Here is a 15,699-nt window from a genome sequence, read left to right on the forward strand (position 1 = left end):
CCCCAGAGTAAATTCACCAGTTTTCTGTGTTGATAAGTGGCTTCACAGTTCTTGACCTGTGACCTGCAGTTCTTTATGTTCCACCTCCAGCTCCTGCTGTATGAGTGGCTGACACAGTGCCAAGAAAACATTGCCTGTGCTAACTTCGAGCGTGCTTGTTTGCATGCCAGAGTGGTGTTGTCCTGGATTTCCACTAGCCCTGATAAACCTTGGCCTCAGCAGAGGGAAATAGCCTGTACTGATTTGCGTGCTAATCGCCATTCTCTTCTGGCTCCAAGTAACCAGAGCCTGGAGCTTCTCATGGCTCTCAGGAGTTTTCCACCCGTGCTGATAGCTAAATTCAAGAGCATTAGGAGCAATAATACCAAATTAGTGCCAGACACAGGGGTTCTCCACCCAGTAGCCCCTGAAGGAGATAAGTTGGCTGCTCCTCTGTTGGGTTTCCTGCCAGAATAAGAATTTAATTAAGAGGGGGGAGGGCACCAGATATCATCTCCATCAAATATTGTTCTTCGTGGCAACAATTCAGCAACTTGCTCATTGGTGTAATTACTGAAGCACACATTTTGTAATTAGAAGACTTAAATGACAAAAGTACTTTCCTTAATTTAGTGTTGGTTCTTTTCAGGTTCTCGCTTGTGTTTTTTGTCTTCAGATGCAAAGCAAAATGGACATAAATACACTTTGAAGTACCTAAAGTCACAGCAGGAACTGTTGGAAGAGCATTTTGAAAAGTCCAAGCACTAGTCAAGAATTTCTGTAGGATTTTTTTTTCTTTCCAAAAGATGTAGTAGAATTTTGTAGCACTGATTCCTATGTAATTAGTGGAACCCCATGGAACAGTGTTTACCTGTGCTCAAGCAAAAGCTAATTTAGTTTATATTAAGTTACCTGTGGATTTTCTTTCAATTTTGCCTTTTTACCATCATATCTAAATTTTTGTATTATATAAAATGAACTGAGTCTTACCCTAAGAATGTATCCTACAAGGACTTAAAAAAAATCCTGATAAGGTGTAAGAATAAAAAAGTATCAGTAATGTGTTTTTATTTGCTGCATGATAGGATGGAAAGCCATTGCACATGTAATTTTGGAAATATTTCAGACATGGTTATAAGAAAAGATTGATAATGTTGTTGGACAGAACTCCCCCTTAATAACTGCAGTGGATCAGTTGCACACCTTTATTTCAGTCTGTTGTACTGGATAAAAAGCAGGCATGAACATGACCTGTGGATGGCATATTACCATAACCCATGGGCTATGCTGTAAAATGCATTGTTTTATAAACTCTTGGAATGGGTTCATGGAACTTTTTGAAGTAAGAGATTACTCAGAGTCTTCATTAATTTTCTAGCTGCTTACCAAAATTATAATAATTTAATAAGGACAGTGCCCTACTTCTACATGTCTAGCCTTTGCCCTGTCCAAAAGGGAGTTTGATAAGTTTTTTTCTTTTTTTTTTTTTTTTTTAAATAGAGAAATCACTCCTTATTGGAAATAACAGAAGAAATCAAGTTATTTTGCATCTATATCTGAATTTATTAAAATGGAGAAATGGAATTTTATTCTAAAAGGACAACCATTTAGTTTCAAATACATTTACAGTGATGTGGGCACTCTTTTTATTCATCATAGAACTTTTTAAAGGAGCAGTAGCCTATATGTTCTTGAGTTTTTTTAACATTTGATTTCCTAGGTTGTAATCTCATCTGTATGAAGTAGAAAGAGAGGAAGAGGGTATTTTTTTTAATGTGGGCAGGTAGCTCCTTGTGAACTAGGGTAGAGGATGGGTGTTTTCAGAAAATGTACTTGAGCAATGTGATAGATACTGGGTAATAGTGAAATATTGAAGATTGGGACTTCCTGATCAGAAACTTTGTGTGAGGACTGGGACAAAAGTAGTGACAGGAAATGATGACAGGCTAGAGTTATTTATGCTCTAGAGTGGGGAAAATCTGTAGTGGTTAAAGGAAAATGAATTGAATATGGGCTTCAAACTTCAGTAGGGAACTACAGTGTTTGTTATCAGATTTCCTTCACTGTGGTTTGCAATAGGAAAACAATCTTAGGTGCAGTATTCCTTTGGGAATGCTTGTCATCTTTAATAACTTGAGCTATCTAAAAGTATGTTCCTTAAGTATTCCGGTGAAGAAAGTAATCTATCTTAAGGTGTATTGAGTCATCCTCCATTTTTGTTTCCTTTTTTGCATTCTGTCCTGTTCTGACATCATCACATTTGAAAGCCTCCCCAAATGCAGGGAGAGAGATGAGCAATGCCTTTCCTTGGTCTTTCTATATCCTTTCCTTTTCTCTTTTGAAAGTAAACAGTGCAAAATTTGTTAGTAAAACTTAGTAGCAAAGACAAGGTCAAAACAAATTGAACAAAGGGTACTGAGGCTTGTTTTAGATGCAGACTCTGAAATCAAGCATTTGGTCTTGGACAGGTTGCTGAGAAGTTGTTCTTTTCTCCTTAATTACTTGTTATACAGAGTTTCAAGAAACCCTATGAATGGAATAGTTGATCAACCTGGAAGAGCAGATGAGCCGTTTTAGGTGCAAACCACTAAATACAAGAACATTTGATGTGACCTATGTAATCTGAGCTGTTGAGGAAGACATGCTGTCCTAGTTACAGCTTATATGATGTGGCAAAATAATTCCATTCTGATGGGAGAGATAGAAATAGTCTTCCGTCTGTCAAACTCAAAGAAATTATTTTGTTTATACCCCAGAAACATTTTGAGTATGTTAATAATCAGTAAAGTTTTCCACATTCCTGAGAGAGTTGAAACTTCTAGTCATAACTTTGCAAACTTTCATTTAATAAACTGACATGTTTTCCTGCTCAGTCTTCTAAAAATGTAGGCTCTCTGATCTGTTTCAAAATGTGCTTTTAGTTTAGTGATTATGGTTACAATTAAGGGACTAGTTAGAATAACTGTAGGTACAAAGTATAAATACAGAAACCACAATACCTTTCAGAGCAAACTGAAGAATCTGTATTCAAGCTGAATGTTTTTACGTACTTGCATTACAATGAGATATCGTGTTTACCTTAAAGAAAAGAATGAAAAAGTTAATAATTTTCAAGAGTTTGCACCATACATCAAGACCCACAGAAAAGCTGAAGACTGGAGATGTTTTTTCATCTCATTTAACCTTGTCACTCCTATTTTTAACTAGTTGTGTAGGTCACCAGTACAGGCTCGATTGCTGACCCATGGCAAATTCAATCTGTTTTGGACACGCATCTTAGGGTGGAGATAACCATCTTGTTAAAAGTAGCTTTTGAATGACTGAATTACAGCTAACTTTGAGAACTTTATTTGTAGGTATTGCTCAGAAAAGGGAGCTAGCAATATGTTTCTCATCTGCTGTTCACAGTAATCTAGATTATAAGGCAGTCTTTGCTACCTTTTCTTTTAAGGAAAAAAGAATGATTAAAGGCCAAATACTTTCTTTTTCCACCCTCTCGGTCACTTTTTTAGCATACACATACATCTTTCTGGCTAATGGAGAATAAGATAATGATCAGAACTTTCTTGAATAAAGAAGCATAGTTTATTTCAGCTGTCAAAAATCAGGAGTTTGTTAACTACACTGTGGTAAAGAATCACAGTCAAAGATAAATAGCTCTGGAAAATGGTTAATGTCCGTTCACTTTTTTGTTTGGCTTCGTCAGAATTTCAACCATTGACTGTAGGATAAGAACAAGCATCTCACAGCCTATGGATTTAAATGTAAAACATCTGTTATGCTACTTTATTGTTTATCTTTGGGTTCCTCTTTAAACCTTTGGTTTTTATAATATCTACAAAAATCTTGACAACAATCATATCACAAGAATGTTAAGAGCTTCTTTGACTTTGAATAGGAGGACAAATAAGATACGGGACTTGTCTCCTCTTTGGTTTCCTCAGAGCTGACAGGCAGAGTAAGTTTCCTTCTTTTGTATAGTCATCCATTCTCATTTCAAAAAATATGCCCAAATATGTTGGGAAACAACGTCTTTTCAATTTGGACCTGCTTGCCTTTTCGTATTGCACTGGAGAGGCAATGAAATCATCCCTGGAGATGCTGAGACTTTAGACAGAGCCCTGAGAAATCTCATTAAAGTTTCCTTTTCTTTGAGTGAGGGCTGGGCCAGATGACCTTTGAAGGTCTGTCACGATTTAAACTATTCTGTTAAAGTCAGGGAAATAATAAAAAAAAAAAAGTATTTTTACTTCTGTGAAAGTAGGGCTGATACTTCTGATTTTCTTTGCTAAGAAAACATAAGTAAACTGTCAACACCAAGCAGCATTAAAAAAGAAGTCTGCTGTGGTGTTTTCCCTTCCATACAATAATGTCATCAATATATTGTATGTGTTCTGGAGCCTTACCCTTCTCTAGTATAGCCTGAATCAGTCACTGGCAAATGGTTGGACTGTGTTTCCACCCCTGGGGCAATCGGTTCCAGGTGTACTGCACACCCCTCCACGTGAAAGCAAACTGCAGCCTGCACTCTGCTGCTAAGGGGATGGAGAAGAACGCATTTGCAATATCAGTGGTGGCATACCACTTCTCTGGCCTGGACTCCAGTTCGTACTGGAGCTCCAACATGTCTGGCACAGCGGCACTCAATGGTGGGTTGACTTTTCCTGCAACATACAGCTCAGAATGCAAATTAGTTTTTTCCCAAGGTTAAATCTCCTTGAGGCACACACCGGGTTTCCCCATCTTCTCTCATTATCCACCAAGTGTATCCGGGTCCTTGAGCAAAGACAATCCCATGAATGGGTTTGCCTTAGCTCGAGGGAGGGTTAGCCCAAACTGCTTTACCTAACATACCCCTCAAGTGAATCACTGGGACTTTGTCTCCATCCACAGTGTGAAGGGACTCTGTTTGGGCAGGACCGGCTTGACTGACAGAGCCTCTAGTGTTGACTAGCCAAGTAGCCTTTGCTAGGTGCTGATCCCAATTTTTTAAAGTCCCTCCACCCAATACCTTCAAAGTAGTTTTCAGCAATCTGTTGCATCGCTCAATTTTTCCAGCGGCAGGTGCATGATATGGAGTATGATATACCCATTCAGTGCCACGTTCCCTGGCCCAACTAGTAACTAAACTGTTTTGGAAGTGAGTCCCATTGTCTGGCTACATCTGCCATCACTGGAATGTGTCATAAAGTCAAGTAACAATACATGAAAAAACATATAATTGTGGATTATAATCTTATGTATATGCATTTTAAAATGTGCAAACAAATCTGTGAGCAATGGTATTGCATCTGGATGTAATTTGTCTACCTCTGAGGTTTTTGGCATATGGAAAGTTGTATATTTTTATAGTATTAAATGCAAGTCCCTATTACCATTTTGTTTGTGACAGAAGTTTATAAATTGAACTTTTCCAGTGACACTGCACTTACCATTATAACATATGATAGTACTTGTAGTAAGGTAGTTCTGGGTTTTTTTCAAGACCAATAGAACAACACAGCTATTATTAAATATGAATAATATTTTTTTACTGCTTGGTTTTCTTCCCTTCTGACCCTGTTTATATATAATTTCAATCGTGATGATCAGTGTGTTGGATATACAGTATTTAGGCTGAAAAATGCTTCTTGTAATAAAGGATTGTTCAGTCTGGGATAAGTGGTGGTTGCTTTTTTTCTTTTTTCTTTAATTGTTTGTTATTAATGATATCAGATTTATTCCATCATACATGAGAGAAATGCTGAACAATTTAAAGAAGTTAAAAGATAACTTTTGGGTTTTGTTTTTTTTTATTTCTTACAGGCTTGGCAGCTGCGATTCAGTCATCTTGTGGGCTACGGTGCCAAATATTACTCCTACCTCATGTCTAGAGCTGTTGCCTCTATGGTGTGGAAACAGTGTTTTGCTCAGAACCCGTTTGATAGGTAAAAACAGAGAAAATGTTAAGTAGAATGAAATGTCATGTTAGTTGCTTCAGGAAAATATGGAACAAATGGGGCCACATAGGTTGATGGGCTTTTTTGATGAAAATTGATTTTTAGCGTTTTTCTTGATTTTAGGAGGATTACAAAATAACCATGGGCGTGTATATATATATATATATATATATACACATATACACAGACACACACACACTTTGGGACATGTCCATTGGTGCAAAAAGATTTGTGCTGATGTTTTAAAATCTAGGTGTGTCCATTGGGAGGCACTGAAATTCCTATTTAGATGTAATTAGAGAGCTTGAATTTCATAGATGCCTAATTACTTGTAATTTTCTATTGAAATCAAAGCAACTGTGCGTATTAAACAAGTTTCATGTTACCAGCTTCAAAGCTAAGTGTAGCTGTCCTACTCATTTTGCTTTGTGAAATTAAAAAGTAAATTGCAAGATCACAAATTTTAAGCATTCTTATATCTTTGACGAATGTTCATTGTAACAGAGCAACTTTTCCTCTTGGAGCAAGGAAGGCTGAAATGTTGTTCACAAATTAACTTTTATAAACACCAGTACATATTCACATGCATAAAGTTTGTCTAGTTCAGTTACTCATAGTATGATTTTAAGTGTAATTTGAATTTGAGGAGTCAACATGGAATCAGTCTGTTTCAAGGTGGAAAATATCGTTTGGTCTCTGTTTCTGAGTTCTGTAGAGATCCTAGAAGCAAATCTGACTGAAAGCTGGACAGGTTGTATTTGCAGATGGCTCTAACATCTGTGTTTCTCCAGGGCAATGGGAGAGCGTTATCGTAGAGAGATGCTGGCACACGGCGGTGGAAAAGAGCCCATACTGATGGTTCAAGGTAGAAAATAAATTAGAACTGTTTTATTCCCTTGCTTGAGGAAGAAATAATTTAACCGCATTTCCCAACTTACTCTTTTCGGTTTAATTATGATTTTCACTGAGTTTGTGAAAGAAAAATTATTCATTTATTTAGTTAAGTGGAATGGTCATCACCTTTGTATCATGGTCAGTAGAACACACAGATAGTTGAGGTGAAGTGTTGGGAAGGTTGGTATTACCAGACTGTCTAAATAATTCAGAATAAGAGTATCACATACTTGAAGGAAGAAAAATGACACCATTTTTGGATACAATAAATTAGTAACTTTTCCAGATGAGGAAGTCATAGTATCTCTGGTTATTTTGTATAGACAAAATTGAACTTGTTTTGGCCACATTTTAGCATCATCAGAATATCTTTGGTTGTATCAGTACTTTGAGTGTACAGTCTCATGAAATGGAGGTCTGAAAACTGTATTAAAGAAACATAGTTCATTATTCCTCTCACTACCATATTTGCCTTTTTAATCTGGAAAATAACTTTTAAAAATCATTCATACTAATAGCAAAAATATTATATTTCATATATTAAAAAATAATGTCAGGAGAATGAAGCAAGTTTGAGAAAATGCTGACTTTATCTCAGATCTCTCAACAAAATCAGGATAAAGACTTTCCTGTCTAATGTTGCAGAATTCAAGCCAAAGATTTTTGCATTCCTGTTGCTGTTCCTAGCATGAGCACTTGATAAGTGCTTCATCTAATGGCACATCTTTCAATTTCCTCTGAAATTCTTAATATTAAGGATGAATATGAATTCATTTGCTCTGTTCACTCCATTTTAGTAGACTGGAACTTGTGGGACTTTTTTTCTGCAGATAAGGAATCAATAGTAATGTGTCTGTACTTCATCATGAGATTGACACAGTTTAATAACGAGAGCATCCCAGTTCTTTGACCCATCTATTTATATTTGAGGCCATGACCTCTGCTCTCCTTAGACTCACCATATATTAAGCAACTATATATTCTTTAGATTTTTTCTATTTATACTTCTGATCTACAGGATTACTTTTCATTCAGTATGACTTTGCAAACTTACTTTTCTTTAGGGTTCTTGAAGAATCTGTGTGTAACCTTGAAAAACTGTAGCCCAAAACTGTCGATTAAGTAGTTGCAAGACAGGAATGTACATCTTTACATGTGTACCTAATTTTTATATTGTAAGTCATATCGTAGAGAAAGAAAAAGATGTTTTTAGACACCAGTTATGCTTATTGTCTCTTCTATTTCTGGGATGTATTCTTAATTTTACTGAGCTTTGAATCTTCCTGGAGTGTCCTAGAAACTATGTTGAAGTTGCTGGCAGTGTGCTTCCTTGAATCAAATACTATATGAATGAAGTTTACAAAATTCATCTCTGGATGGTCTGAGAGAAGATCTATGGAAGTACGGCTGGCTTTCACCCTTGCATGTGATAGAACACGGTGGAATATTGTGCAATCAGTTTGGAGTTGAGAGTATGCATCAGTTATTATGGATAAAACTTGCTACTGAAATTAATCTGAAAGACTGATATCGTAGTCTAGGAAATTCCAAATTTATTTTAATTTTAAAGGAAATCTAAGTATAAAGTTTGGCAAGGTACATGAAAGCACACAAACAAGTTTAAGTCTTGTAATGCGGTAATTAGATGTTTTAGGCATTTCAGCATTCATAGTCCTCGTGCTTCTAGTCCTCAGTTAATTTAGTGCAGAATGTTCATCCGTAACTCGTCAGGACCAATGGTGAATGAGAAAGAGGCGATGGCTGTGCAGCCTGGGGCTTCAAGATGAGAGCAAGCTTGCCTAAGGAACAGTTGTGCGTGCTGCAGAACAGTGAACTTGACATTAATGGTAGAATAATGGCATCTTTATGCCGTGACCAAAAAAATCTGTACAAAAGGTTCGATTTTTGTCTTTTTTTCTTTAAATCCATAAACCGCTAAACAGAACTGTGTGTCACATCAAGGTTAGTAACAGCAGTGCACCTGCTGGTGTGTTTGTTCACATGTAATAGAAGAACCAGACAGCAGTGACTCCTCTGTGTCAGCATTAGCTTGAGTAATACTGGTGATAAGAGCACAGACTCTGATATACAAAAAATGGCAGAAGTTTTCGAGTTGTTTTCACAGAATTACAGAATCACAGAATAGTTGAGATTGGAAGAGATCTCTGGAGGTCAGCTGGGCCAACACACCTGCTAAAGTAGGATCCTCTAGAGCTGGGTGTCCAGGACCATGTCCAGAAGGCTTTTGAATATCTCCAAGTAGTAAGACTCCACAGCCTCTCTGCGCAGCTTTGCCACTGCTTGCTCATCCTCACAGGAAAAAAAATGTTAAGAGGTAACCCTTGTATTTCAGTTTATACCCCTTGCCTCTGGTCCTGTAACTGGGCACCACTGATAAGAACCTGGCTCCCATCATCTTTGCACCCTTCCTTAAGGTATTTATACCTCTGAGCCTTCTCATCTCCAGGCTGAACAATCTCAGCTCTCTCAGCCTTTCCTCATAGAAGAGATGCTCCAGGCCCTCAGTCATCTCAGTGGGCCTTTGTTGCATTCTCTCATGTATGTCCATGTCTGTTGTCCTGAGGAGCCTAGCACTGGACACAGTAATGGCCTCACCAGTTCTGAGTGGAAGGATCAACTCCCTCAGCCTGCTGGCCATGCTCTTCCTAATGCACTCAGGATGCCATTTCCCTTCTTTGTGGCAAGGAACCATTGCTGGCTCATGTTCAATTTGGTGTCCACCAGGACCCCCAGGACCTTTTCTGCTACACTGCTTTCTTGCTGGGTGTCCCCCAGTATATGTACTGGTGCCTGGGGTTGTTCCTCCCCAGATGCAGGACCCCATTATCCAGATCATTAATGATGTTAAACAGGACTGAACCCAATATTGACCTTTGGAGTACACTGCTGGTCACTGGCCTCTAATCAGTCTTTGTGGCACTGATTACCCCCCTCTGAGCCTTGCCATTCAGCCACATTTTTAGTCCAGCTCCCTGTCTGCTTATCCAACCCATACATCAACAGCTTCTCAATGAGGATCTTACAGAACACCATGTAGTCATTTCATCATATAAGGTTATCAAATTAGTTAAGCATGACTTGCCCTTGATGAATCCATGGTGACTATTCCTGATGATTTTTTGGTTCATGAGCCTGAAAATGGTTTCTAGGAGTAGCTGATGCACCATCTTCCTAGTTATTGAGTTGAGACTGAGTGGCCTGAGTTCTCCTTGCCCTTCCTGAAGATAGGAGTGAAATTCGCTTTTTTTCCTATCTTTTGGTACTTCCTCTATTTTAACAGGTTACTGAGAGTCGCAATGCCATCTGCCAGCTCCCTTAGCACTCATGGGTATATTCCATCAGGGCCTGTGGGCTTGTTTGTGTCCAGTTTTCTTAAGTGTTCCATGATCTGGTCCTCTTCCATCAAGGATACATCTTCCTTGCTTCAGATTATTTCCCTGGACACTTTTGTATTCTGAATTTCACTTTTATACTCTGTATCTCTTTAAACAGAAATCTTAAAAGATATTCAAGATCATAAAAATAACCAGCATTCATCAGCAGGTTCCTTGCCTGTGCATATCGTGATGCTCATTTGTACACAGTGCAAAACTTAACAAACATGCTTGAATGACTTGCTGAAGAATGAAATCAGGGTGACTCAGGTGTTTTGACAAGATAATAATTTGATTTCTGATTTGGGATTATTTGAGGCTAAATCATAGAACACACCTGATGGAACAACTTATTATAAGTTTATACTTAATTGCTCTGTATTTATTACAAAAATTGAGAATTTAAGGAGAAAAGTAAGAACAATTAGTTATTCCTTAATTTGTTTAGGTTCAGTCAGCTTCTGATTCCTCTTGCTGCTTTTATTTTGCTTTTCCTTATAGATGTTCCCGAATACTTGATTTCCATCTGTTGGTTTCCATTAGTTGCAAAACTGTGCTCCCATAGCAAATGACAAAACAGATACCTGATTAAAGATAGATTCCACCAAACTTTAAAGTTTGTTGATTTTACTCTTCTTCAGGGAAACAGTCCAGATTCTGTGCGCACTAGTGCCATATTTCAAAACCCTAAAGTTCTCTAGGCTGTTATTTCAGACATTTTTTTTTTATATATAGAAATGCCCTTGCAGATGTCTGACTTTTGGATGCAGATGTGCAGCCTCACCCTTGAAATGCTTCCATATCTCCTTGTGAAGTTAGCCATGTTCATTGACTGTTTGATAACAGCACATTTCATTTGTACAGTTTCTTTGTTATGATTTTCATCTCAGAATCCATCTATTGTCTTTCTCTTGTATTTGGATATGACCCTAGCTTTTCATCTTCTGTGACGTGATTCCATAGATGTACTGATTAGGAAAGATAAAGGATCTGACCTGCCATCCAGTGGAGTTGGTGACAGGGTTCCTGTTTGGACTAATCTTTAATTAGGAAACACAATATACTTTTTTGTTGTTGTTTGGATTTGATTCTCTTGGCATTTGTTTCCATTAAAAAACTCAAAAACCGTAACGGTTTTTTGAAACCTTTTAAAACATTTTCTAAAGTGACCTCTTTTATCTTACCGCTTTGATCATCAATAAAATGCAGAAATAGTCACAAATATGGATAGCAGAAGCACTTGAAAAATGAGTGAACCATGCTTTGTCCGGGAGGCTTACTTTTTAAAAAATGTTTCCTTAAAGTGAAAATACAGTTTGAGAAGAACTTGATTGCTTTGTCATTTTGTGTTGACCATATGGTTTTTGTATATTTTCTCCTTCCTAGGAGTACATGGCATTAGGGATTCCAAATCCCTTTAAAGTTATGTATCCCAGGTGTCCCTTCTAGGTCCAGTTGTGTGCCAGTTGCAGGTCAGAACAAGATTCAGGTGTGCACCATCCCCCCCTCCCTCCCTTGGCACTCCCTGACTGGAAGGAAACCCAGGTGCACAGTCAGAAAGTGAATTGCAGTGTGAAATGTTTTGGGAACTGAGAGCATGGAACATATCCTGGAGTGCACTTCTCTTCAGTTTTGACGCAGTCACATTGCCCTTGGGGTTTCTGAAGAAGTCCTCATGCAAAATACCTGTGAAGTTGTGTTCTTGATTTGTTAATGCCATATTATATTGCAGTCATACACAGCTGTGTGCCTACATGATAACCAAACCGACTGACTATGTAAATAAACACACATTTACTCCGATGCAGTTTTTGAAAATTTGTTTTTCCGTGCCTCAAATTGTACTTCATGGAATAATTATGATTTGAAGAGGCTGCAAAAATCTTCAGATAATCACTGTATGTCTCTTTGAAAGTGTTAGAAATATGCATAAATCCTAAAAGGTGATGTGAATGGCAACATATGTTAACTCAAACTGCACGGACCCAAAATAATTACTGTTCCACAGGGGCAGAGGCCAAATTTTGCCACAGGCTTTATTCTCTCAATTTGCAGTGATTGTAGGTTATAGCTAACCATCTCTCCAAAGGGTGTGGTTAACCACAGTGCTGTAATGTGAAAGAAAACTTCAAAGCAGAGAAGATAAGCTATGCAGTTGCCTTAGGCTTGGGAGAGACTGAGCTGAAATAGGAGTTGGGCTAAACGTATTAAAATACACTCCTAAATTTGAAAACTGCAACCATCAGACCTTGTGGACATCTTACTAAATCATGTAGACTGAAGTGCTGAGTACTTACAATATATCAAAGCTGATCTTGCTTTGATATATTTTAATGGATTTTCAAGGGAGATGTGACCTTTTTTAACACATCTGTGTAGAGTAAGAGGTTAAAACAGAGAAATACCATCAGTATCTGTTTCTTTTGGAGTTGTCTACTCTAAAATCTGTAGTTAATTATTTCATAAGGGCATCATCACTTCACTACAGTAGTTCTCCAGCAATGACCTCAGTTACTCTTCATCCCTTCCTTGCAAAAGTGAAGTCTGTTAGTGTCTGCTTTTGATGTCAGTGATGGGAAAATAGCAATGCAGGGGACTGCTAATGCAAGAAACCTGAAATCTGTTTTTGTTATCAAAAGTTGGAACTACCGGTTTGGAGGTCATTTGACATCACAATTGCCAGAATGATTTTGAAATCTCCTACATATTTAAAACAAACCATGTGGAGTGTGAATAAATAAAATTTGTAACAAGTTTTGAGTGAGATTTGTAAGACTGTGCTTAACTGCACTAAAATACATGCAAGCATACTGTAGTTAATTATCTTTCTTTTATTCATTTTGTAATATCCAGGATTGGAATGGTTTTGTTATAATTTTCCATTTTTATGTAAGCAGGAAATTAAATCTACTTGAAGATAATCCCAGCTTCAGTTTCTTCCGCCTAATCATTATACTCTTAGCTCTTCTTCTTTTGCAGTGTATTGATAATTAGCAGAACAATTTGTAGTGTGTCAAAGAATTGGCTAAACATCATCCAGAGTGGCTGTTTTTTATAGTCAGTATTGGAAGGGGATTTTTGTACTGTGGGGCTTGGGAAGTAGTGGTTATGTCTGTTATGGCCATCTCTATGTACTCTCTATGCAGCATTATAGTCATCTCTCCGTATTGATATCCGATGGAAAAAGACATATTGGCTATAGAATAATTGTTCTTTTATAAAGCCACATCTTGAAAAATTGGAAGGAAGGAATAATGTCACCAGCTTGAGATTTTATACCTGAGCTAGTCATCCAGGTTTCCTTTCTGAGATGCAGGGAAAAGTAGATTCTTCATAGGCACAACTCATCACAAAGTAGCCCTCTGAAGAACATCAGAGGAGTGGCACCCATGAAGGTCTTACTACTGTTCAGTCTCAAGAAATAGAACTGGTTAGTTCAGATGTAAAAATGTCTGAGGAAAAATGAGAGCAAAAAAAGGCAAAACAAATTGCACTGTAGGGACTGGACTGCTCCAACTGAGTCTGAGACAAAGCTCCAGTAGTCATGCATGACACTGCATGTTCCAGTGGGCTGCCATCCATGTCACCTTCTTATGGCATTCTCTCCACTTCTGTGAAAACTGCAGGAAAATATGAGTTTAAACTGGAATTTTTCCAAGGCTGTTAGGGAGCAAATATGCATGTCCCCCAGCCAGCCCACTGAGGAACCCAAGAGAGGGAGTCTGCAAGAGGCCATGGCTCTCTGGGGAGGTCAGATTAGTAGCTGGGTATCTGTACACATCTGTTTCTCAGCCCAGCACATAGCAAGACATTTTTCATTGTGAACTACAAGTAATTCCACAGCAATTTTTTTAACATTAGAGTAGATTACAAGTTTACCAAGTATTTGGAAATACTAATGCTGTTCTCTTTCGTTTTAAAAATAGCTTGATGCAAACTTCATCTAACAGCATTTCAGTTAACCTATATATAGTATGAGGTTTGTTTTCCTTTTAGTGCTCAGCATTAATCTACTGGGTCATGGCAGTTTGTGTTGACACTTGTAACATGTTTAAATCAGATTGAAATGGAATTCTGTAAGGTCTTAGCAGGAACGTTCTTTCTGGTTGCTCACACAAATTTACTTTGAGCTGATCTGTTTCCTGATGGGTTTTGAATCATTGTGTTATAGTAAAAGATTACGGTCTTTTAGCAGCATGCAATTATAATTTCCACCAAAAGCAAATATTGTTGAGGATGTGAAAGATTATAAAATTATGTTCAGTAGGTACCCTGATCAGAAAGGGTAGAACAAGGTTATATTTACATTGGCAGTTGTCAGAAAGAACAGATCACTTCAAAGAAATACAAATATTAAATTTTACATTATTTGGCAGCTGTGCTGTTGGGTTTTTTTCTGGTACAAGTTATGCAGTAAATTTCCAAATATAAACTTGAAAATCTTAGTAACAGTGAAAAGACCAACATTATGTAATGTTAAGTACAAAGAAAGATCTGAAAATAATTTAAAGTATATATTCTCATGCTTTCCAAAAATTGGGATTCTGAGGAGGGTGTGAGATTTTGAACTGCTCCATTCATAGAATTACCTGAAAAAATACTTCACCATGATTCTTCATTATGCTAATTTCCCTGTTATCCCGTAGCCAAATGCTACAGCTAACAGATGCACTAATTAAAATCCTTAATAAAAGGTAAGTCCTGGTACTGTAAAAAAGCAAAACTAAAACTGCAGTGTATTGAAAATGCTTTTGAGTATGTTTCATACCTTGTCAAAAATTTCAGAGGCATTTGTACTTTAAATACTAAATCAAGTGCTTCTAAGGTGTGTAACACATTGAGAAAATATATTTTTTTTTCTGGCTCAGTCAAAGCTGAGACTTATCAGATAAGGATTTATATACCCGCTCAATCACTGATTTATTCCAGTCATTTGGAAATGACTGAGTCTGTGGTTACATTGCTTTAAAATGGATATAATTCCCTGCTTAAGCAAGATTGTAGTGATAAAAATCAGTTAACAATCTTGAAACCTGTCAATTCTGTGATAACGTGTAGCTTGAAGAAATTAAATAATCCCTATACACTATAACTGCACTTAGTTCTTATCAAAGTAACATGATAGCCATTTCTGTCATATAGTGACATTAAAAGTTAGTTACCAATAAATGTTACCATTGACAAAGCTGTCAGGGTCATAGTATTCTTGTGAAGAGTCTGTTGTCTTGCTTTTCTGTAGGTATGCTTCAGAAATCACCTTCAGTTGAAGATTTTGTGGATGCCCTTGTTTCAGACTTAGACCACGACTTCGAAGCGTTTATCATGGACTCATAAAAATGTTCAGCAGAACTGAATTCTTTTATGGAAGATTGCATATGTCTTCATAATTGTGGGTAAAATATTGTTGTGACTGGTTTTGCTTTTTTGTGAACACTTGTAAAAGTTTGACTATTCATGTTGGTGGAACAGTAATAAATACTTTCATTGGATCA

The 15,699-nt window shown here is 37.3% G+C and overlaps 1 protein-coding gene across 1 annotated transcript in view; it reads left to right on the plus strand.

Annotated features, from left to right (window-relative positions):
* MIPEP (mitochondrial intermediate peptidase) overlaps positions 1–15,699 on the plus strand; it is a 73,264-nt gene extending 57,565 nt beyond the window's left edge. Inside the window, exons 17-19 of the mRNA XM_027652346.1 lie at positions 5,785–5,906; positions 6,710–6,783; positions 15,447–15,699. Coding sequence (XP_027508147.1) covers positions 5,785–5,906; positions 6,710–6,783; positions 15,447–15,541 — 291 coding nt within the window. The 3' untranslated portion in view covers positions 15,542–15,699. The remainder of the gene's footprint in view (positions 1–5,784; positions 5,907–6,709; positions 6,784–15,446) is intronic.

This window comes from Corapipo altera, unplaced genomic scaffold (genome assembly GCF_003945725.1).
Source record: "Corapipo altera isolate COAL_440 unplaced genomic scaffold, ASM394572v1 0, whole genome shotgun sequence".
Classification (NCBI taxonomy): domain Eukaryota; kingdom Metazoa; phylum Chordata; class Aves; order Passeriformes; family Pipridae; genus Corapipo; species Corapipo altera.